This window comes from Oncorhynchus mykiss, chromosome 3 (assembly GCF_013265735.2).
Source record: "Oncorhynchus mykiss isolate Arlee chromosome 3, USDA_OmykA_1.1, whole genome shotgun sequence".
NCBI lineage: Eukaryota > Metazoa > Chordata > Actinopteri > Salmoniformes > Salmonidae > Oncorhynchus > Oncorhynchus mykiss.
In genome coordinates, this window is record NC_048567.1 from 65101402 (window position 1) to 65109582 (window position 8181).

The following is an 8181-nucleotide window of genomic DNA, read 5'->3' on the forward strand; positions in this document are numbered from 1 at the left end:
GAGTTCCCACAATGCAGCTCTGTGGTGACTCCAACCTTCCCAGACCTGTCACACGGTTGATGTTACACACAGTGGCCAGTAGTTGATGTGTAGGCTACTTCTATCAGCACACACACTTTTATTTTTGTGAGATTTTAGTCACATTTTAGTTGTGTCATACCAGTTCATTTACCCCTGTATGATGATGCTGACACCTACATGTACAGTAGTATAATGTGGCCCACGGTATACCTCACAGAATCAGTGAGAACTGGACTACTCAGCAATTTTACTCTCTCAGTTCCTATTAACTCCCCCAACTTCTCTTTTCCCAACTGTTCTCCATCATAAAAACAAGAAAATAAACTTGTTTTGTTGTTTTTTGCTTTAGCCTTTCCTTGAATAAATTCAGCTAGTTGTCAGTTTCCTACTTCAATTATCTTTCAGGGCAGAGACAAGCTCACTAGTGGTGTGCAGGTCAGCTAATATAGAAAATGCCTTGTAGGCTACAGAGAAGGCAGAAATATTTTTTGAAAGGGGGTGTATGTTTCTGCTTATAATTGCAACATTTTGGTAGGCTATTTCTAATACACACAGCTTCTCTTCTGTCATTATACAATATCTTGCCCCAGATGACTAAATAAACTATAGCTCACCAGTCATAAATGATAGAATGAATGCTTCAATCTAGTTGACTTCTGTAAAGTTTTCTCTGTCGTCTCTGCAATAAGATTTTAGATTAAAGTCAGTGTCGAGATTTCAGTTTCCATTTAACCCATCTGAACAGGAGGCTTCAGTTCCCTTGATGTGTCATAGGCCTATTTTAAGGCCGCGTTCACATGCTAGTTGGAACTAGGAAACTAAGAAATGTCCGACTTGCTGATTCTTAAACGCTGCACGTGTTTAACAACAACCAGTTATCAAGTTGGGATTTTCCGAGTTGCCTAGTTCCGACTAGCACGTGAACACGGCAGAAGGCCCCATCTTGTGACTGTCGAAATTGTATAGCACTTCACAATCATCACACATACCATAGGATTCATCCTCTTTTACCACTTCACAATCATCACACATACCATAGGATTCATCCTCTTTTACCACTTCACAATCATCACACATACCATAGGATTCATCCTCTTTTACCACTTCACAATCATCACACATACCACAGGATTCATCCTCTTTTACCACTTCACAATCATCACACATACCATAGGATTCATCCTCTTTTACCACTTCACAATCATCACACATACCATAGGATTCATCCTCTTTTACCACTTCACAATCATCACACATACCATAGGATTCATCCTCTTTTACCACTTCACAATCATCACACATACCATAGGATTCATCCTCTTTTACCACTTCACAATCATCACACATACCATAGGATTCATCCTCTTTTACCACTTCACAATCATCACACATACCATAGGATTCATCCTCTTTTACCACTTCACAATCATCACACATACCATAGGATTCATCCTCTTTTACCACTTCACAAAATCTTTCCCAAACATGACTTTTCTGTCCCTTCCATTCTCTTTGTTTTCAACTCTCCATGTTGCAGCTTTTCTCTTACTGAATTAAATTCTGACATTGTCCTTTTTGCCTCAGTGGATCGACATGAACTTTTTCTGCCAATTCCCAAAAACATTTGGCAAATGGCGTGTAGGATATTTGGCGCCCGTAAAGTTAGGCCCTAGAGATTAGGTTTACGCACTAATGCCAGATAGCCTAAAAATAATGAAAGAAACCTCAACAGAGCCTATATCAGCCTAGATATAAATATTTCATGACCCTAAACGCGCCCACCCCATGGTTATATCCGCGGGGACTGCGGGCTAAAAGTAGGGGCATGTTTTCATGGCTGTCAAGAGAAACCAAAATTACCAAGAAAAAAATAAAAAATATGTAATTGAATGTATCTTACGTCTCTCTGTGTTTCAGAATGTTCCTTCAATTAGCAAGAGGTTGAATGTATCTCCCCAGAGAAAGCCATCCGAGTGAGCGAAACATCACCCCCTTGTCTCTGTATGTGTAAGTCGTCTATCTGGTCAAGAGTATGACTTGCCACCTGTAGCAATGAATGCAAGGGAAGGAAGCCAGCGAGCACTTGGCCACCCTTGATTTTTTTGTGTAAAATAAAAGCTCATCAGCATTGAGCTAAATTGAGCGAGCTCAACTGCGAATGGTCCGTGCGCACCAAAAAAAGGGTCAAGGGAAGCCCGTTTGGATTTGGTTTCTCTCAAACTTCATTGAATGAGAGCAATATGTCATTGACAGACACAACTTCAAATGTTGGATCTTGTTGTGTTGTTGTCAGGTTTCCTAAAATTGCCACTTTCCTAAATAAGCCATGGATTGAGATAGGGATTTGGACTTGTGGTTTTACTTCACTGTACTGGCCAATAATTGTAATTGATTCTGATCCAACCATAAATTCCTACATTGTGCCCCTGGCCTGAGAATATGGAAGTTCAGTATGTAGCTAGATATAGAAGGCTAATGTTAACTAGCTAATGTTTCCCATAGAAAGGAAGTTAGGAAGCTAGTGAGCAAGCACTTTAGCCAGGTAGCCCAGGACATCAAAAAAGAAAAGTGTGTACTGTACGACAGAGTGATATACTGTTTAGTCAACATGAAAGAGGATGATGGCATTGGCTTTCTTATCAAGTAGGGTGAGTCAACATGTTTTTTCTACTTGCATGAATGCAAGCACAGAAATCAGAACCATGGACAGCCACATCATATTTAGCTTACCTTGATTGGATTAAATCATTTTAAAAATATTTTAGTTGGGAAGAAGTAGAAGGTGCTCAAGCAATGTAAGTAGAGGTGCAACCTAAGCATGTGTAGACATCATTGGACAGGAAAGTGCACAATGCTCGCTCACCAGTAAAAATGTGTAGTTTTATTAGAGAAGCTTAAAATATTGACATTCAGGCCTTCAATGGTCTTCTTCAGGATTCTGAAGAAGGCCATTGAAGGCCTAAATGTCAATCTTTTAAACGTGTCTAATAAAACTATGCATTTTTACTGGTGAGCGAGCATTGTGCACTTTCCTGTCCAATGATAACCTATATTTTAGTCACTGTATTAGACTAAGCATAGGTGGTTTGATGATGTTGAAATGGTGCTGGAATAGTGGGGGCAGCTCCTGTAACTCTCTGTGGTTCTAAATCAATAGTTATTTATGTACATAATTTCAAACTTTTGGCAGCTATCTGGCTCCATAGCATGCAGACGCCTTTATGAGTCACCCCGTGCATCACTAAAGCCCACATTGCGTGCCCCCTATTGGCATAGGGGGAAATGTTTCTGTTGAATCCAAAATCCCCCCTTCGCCACGCCCCGCCATTTGTGCTTTCTCACGCGCCTCCAGCATTTGAAAAAGTGTCCCAAACCTCAGGGAGTGAAAATTATTGAAGCTGTTGGAGCTAATTAGACCCTCAGATAGCCACTTCGACGGAGCCAGGAAGGATGCAGGTTTCAGAGCGAAGTGCTATCCCGACACCCACTTTGATATGTTTGGAGTTTGGACAAACTCATACAAAATCATGGAGAGGCGTGGCTAATTACACGTGCATTTGTTTAAGTCTGATTTCGAGACTTGGCACATGTAACAGATTAAATGCCTCCCACTTAAAAATATTTTGTTTATATTGTTTATAAATATAAGGTTTATATTTTGTAAAATGATAGGGGGGGGGGGTAAAATCAATAGGAGGGTTGTTCATTTGAATATCATGCTCCTTTTATTATTTAAAAGTGGAACAAAGTGAATTGTATCATTCAAGTCAAAACCTAGTCAGTTGCAGAGCTGCCTTATTCGCCATTCACGTCTCCGGCGCCCGGGGAATAGCTGGTTAACTGTCTTTCTCGGGGGAAGTACAACATATTTTTACATTGTCAACTCGGAGATTCGATCCAGCAACCTTTCGGTTATTGGCCCAACGCTCCTACCAGCCAGGCTACCTGCTGCCCCGGCGAGTGTGTCCCGAAGTTCATGGGTTCATTGATCCCATCGCCACTCTCTGGAAGTCACCCTCGGAGTTTCATCAGCAACAGTGACAAAGGAGGACCCTCCGAGCGAGTTGGTAGGGGCGAGAGGGTGGTTTGGGATTCACCGTCTGTCTTTGCCTAACCTGCGCTGTCCATGGTGCTGAAACCACTTGTCCGGCTGCGGTTGCTGTCCACGGTGCTTAAGCCCTCTGCAGCGCAGCAACTTTAGCAAATGCAACCAACAGCTTGACTTCGGAAATCTGTATAAAATGCTATTTAAATGCTTGTGCATTATTTCGAGGAAGAAGAATGGCATCATTAACTAAATGTTAACATGAACCACTGTTAACCTGTGGATCTTAATCAGCTAATCAGCCTTCTACCAAGACACGTGAAAAACATGCAGGTTGACGTTAATTGCCATGAATCTTGCCCTTGAGGAAGGAGTGAACGATTTCTGCTAGATGGTACAGCTGCAAAGTCAAAGATGGCTTTATCGTAAAAATTCATGAAAACAAAATTGTGCTTTTTGGTCTTAATTTAAGGTTGGGGTTAGGCATTAGGTTCAGGCATTAGGGTTAGGAGTCTGATTAACGTTAGGGTTAAGGTTAGGGTTAGATTTAACATGAGATGTATGACTTTGTGGCTGTGCCACCTTTCGACCACCCTGCAGAGCTGCCTCCATTCAAAGCCAAGTGCAAGCAGAAAATAAAAACATGTGCTTGATGAATAACACATGTTTACCCAGTGGTTGTGAGGGGGCATGCTTTAAAGATCTTAATACGGGATTAGCATGCAGGCGAATTATCATAAACCATCAGGTCTGTTGTGCTATCTGTTCAGTATATGGACGGGTACCATAGTGGAGTATGATTGCTAAACTGTTGTCCCAGACATCTTCGTAGAACATGAGGTGCTAAGACCCACGTCCCTCCAATATTAATTGGGCGTGAATAGATCAGTGTCGAGGTAAATTAAGCCATGCAGGCCTTAGTCTGTGCCCCGTAGGACATCCATCTCCAACCGTCCCCACCACAAACACTGACAGTGACACCGGCAGTGACACCCCTGGATGGAGACTGGAGGCGTGAGACAAGAATACAGATTCCCCCGCCTAGGGACAGCCTATTTGTAGTTATAATGTGGAGTGGATGACAGCTCCAGACAGAGTCAGACAAAAACGCAGCGCAATGGCATTCTTAGCTAACACTCCATTAAAAACATGTATTAGGCCACACGGTGGTTAATTTATGGTTAAAATGATATCTATAATCTACAATCTATTTGAAGGATGAATGTGATCTTAAACATGACAACAAATTCCACAAATAAACTGACATAATAGAAAACATAATTTATTGAAATACTTATATTCAATGGACGTAGTGTACTGGAATAAGCTATTATATGACATAAAACATTTTTGTAACATACGGACCTTGGTGGAACAATGAATATGACGTCTGACTCCTTACTTCCATCTTTGTTGCTTATTTTTTATACGTATATATTTTAATAGGCTATATATCTTGAGTGGAAACAGACAGATTTTCAAGCAAAATACACCACATCACACGGAAATGTCTTCTGTATACGGGCGAATGGCATGTCTTGGCTCCCCAAACCCCACAAATATACAAACAAATGACGCACAACCGCTTACAGGGGCGCCCGGACAACGGGCAACTTGCTCTAGGTATGATAGAGTCTAATAATTATAGTAGAGTTCACATCCCTGTATGTCTAGATTTAGTCCGGATACAAAATGAAACCGGAAAACGTGCTGTACTTGTTGTTGTTTCCCCCATGCGCCTTGCCTCCGTCCAACTTGATGTAGATCTCGTCCCCGGAGTCTAGATGAAGCACTACACTGTTGCTGGCGTAGTCATAGTTCTGGTCTGCGTCTTGGGCTATTGCACTGGCGCGGACCTGCGGATAAGATACATTATTAGAGTAGTGAAGGACTTTGCAACATTAATTATTAGGCTATTGAGTAACTCGTGTCCACCCTTGACCCAATGTTGAAACATTATAGATTCTCCACTTTGAACCTACCAAACTAATAAAGGACGTCTTGTTTGTTTATGTTGGCAATGTGCATAGGCTAGACAGCTCAAACGGCTCCAGATGGTTTGACCAGGGTAGGGCTAACCGCTACAGTAGACGACAATGGTCTTGTAAAAAACACCAAGCGATTCGTTTGTCCTTGCTGGTGAATGAAGTGGCCCAAGCCTCTTCATTCACTGACTGAACTCACTGAGTGAGATTAAGTGCACGGAGTAGATGCCGTTTTAGAGAGACAAGCGCTTTCTGCGCGTAAAAACTCTCCAATATCAATCTGGATCAATGCACAGTGAATGCGGCCGCTCTCCTTCAATTACATAAGTGTATAGCATATCATGTTGACTTTGCATAAGAGGAAATATAATTGCGTAATATAAGGTATAGCCTACCTGACCGTTTTTACACAAATCTGCCCACATACTGGTCCCGTCGCCTCCACGCATTAACACATGGTATGTAAAGTAGTAGATCCCGGACACTTCACACGTGAACTTGCCGGTAGACGGGTCGTAATGGTTCCCCAGGTTTGTCACCACGTCGTCGAACCTTAGCACCTCGTATCCCTCGTGGGGGTTTTTCAGACCCACGTAAAATGCGATTTTTGTGCCGCCAATTGCGGAGTCTCGGTCCTCGCCATTCTCGGTCCTAGCGCTACTCACGGTCCCTTTAGCCGTCTCCCCCGTGGTAAGGCCGGGATAACCCGGTTTCCCCGAGTTCCCCCTGTCCCCCGGCGGTCCTCTTGGACCGGGTGGACCCGGTTCGCCTGGCGGACCTCTCGGTCCTGGTTTCCCCGGACGACCTGGATCGCCTTTAGTCCCATGCGAGAACGCCGGGGATGGGATGGCGCTCAGGTCCTGCATGACTTCCAGAGCATTGGCGCTGGGTTTGGGGTTGTATGGATCACATATCATCCTACAGGTGCCCATCATCTCGTAGTGTGCGTCCGTCTTGGATGCTTGGACCAGCAGCGGTATCGCTATGATAAGTGCTAACACCATGACGATGCCAACCACAGCAGCAACAACACGCTTCCTCTGGAGAGTCCGAGAAGCAAGCGCTAAAAAGTCTGTTTTGCTTTGGGAAGTAATGGTGAAAGGTTGTGATTGCGCTCAAATTCAATGCAGAAAAAGCAAGTGCTCCAAAAACGAATCACTCTATTCAAGGAATATTAAAAAAAATATGAAAACAACAAATGTGTTGTAACCTTAAGCTTAGTTCACCTTGGGGCGCTTAACGCTATGCCAGTATCACTACGCTTCACAGAGTTGACAGGGGAAGTATTCGTTTTGGCATGGCTGGACACTCGCTGGATTTCGGAGCTGAATAGAAAAAGCTTCGAGCGATTTCTGCCCGTCTGCAACAACAGAGGGGAGTAGAGCGGCGCTGACGTAACAGAAGTTGAGGGCAAAGCTTGTTGCCATTTAGATTAAGACTGCAATAATAATCATGCCATCTATATGTATGAATTATTGAATTATACATCCTCTGCACCTACCAGGAGAATATTAGATCAGAAAGCGTCTCTAATTCTTAAAAGTATAATGGGGGAGGGGTAGGGGGGTTCTAAGATGACATATGGAATTGTTTTAAAAGCCTCACTAACACTTAAACCCCATTATTGAAATGTTGACAGTGAATTCTCTCCCCTTTATTTCTGATTATTTGAGAGAAGACACATCTACAGTGCTTTCAGAAAGTATTCACAACTCTTTTGACTTTTTCCACATGTTGATGTGTTACAAAGTGGGATTAAAATTGATTTAATTGTGCTTTTTTGTCAATGATCTACACAAAATATTCTAATGTCAAAGTGAAAGAAACCTTTTAACATTTAAAAAAATAACGGAAATTAAAACACTAATATGTTAGAATCACATTTGGTAGCACCAATCGAGAGCATCCTGTCGGGCTGTATCACCGCCTGGTACGGCAACTGCTCCGCCCACAACCGTAAGGCTCTCCAGAGGGTAGTGATGTCTGCACAACGCATCACCGGGGGCAAACTACCTGCCCTCCAGGACACCTACACCACCCGATGTCACAGGAAGGCCATAAAGATCATCAAGGACAACAACCACCCGAGCCACTGCCTGTTCACCCCGCTATCATCCAGAAGGCGAGGTC

At 42.9% G+C, this 8181-nt stretch overlaps 1 protein-coding gene across 1 annotated transcript; it reads right to left on the minus strand.

The window, feature by feature from the left end:
- Positions 1-5327: 5327 nt before the first annotated feature.
- c1ql2 (complement component 1, q subcomponent-like 2) lies at positions 5328-7398 on the minus strand. The gene is made up of 2 exons (XM_021597681.2): positions 6447-7398; positions 5328-5922 (listed from the first exon to the last, which is right to left on the minus strand). Exons 1-2 carry the CDS (start codon positions 7053-7055, stop codon positions 5743-5745), a joined length of 789 nt encoding a protein of 262 aa, XP_021453356.1. The 5' UTR covers positions 7056-7398; the 3' UTR covers positions 5328-5742.
- Positions 7399-8181: the final 783 nt, after the last annotated feature.

Bases quoted from the DNA above. Each gene is read 5' to 3' on its own strand.
- c1ql2 (XM_021597681.2), bottom strand. From the start codon at position 7,055: ATGGTGTTAGCACTTATCATAGCGATACCGCTGCTGGTCCAAGCATCC. The intron at 5,923-6,446 runs GTAGGCTATACC...TCTTATCCGCAG, and splicing joins ATTTGTGTAAAAACGGTCAG to GTCCGCGCCAGTGCAATAGC.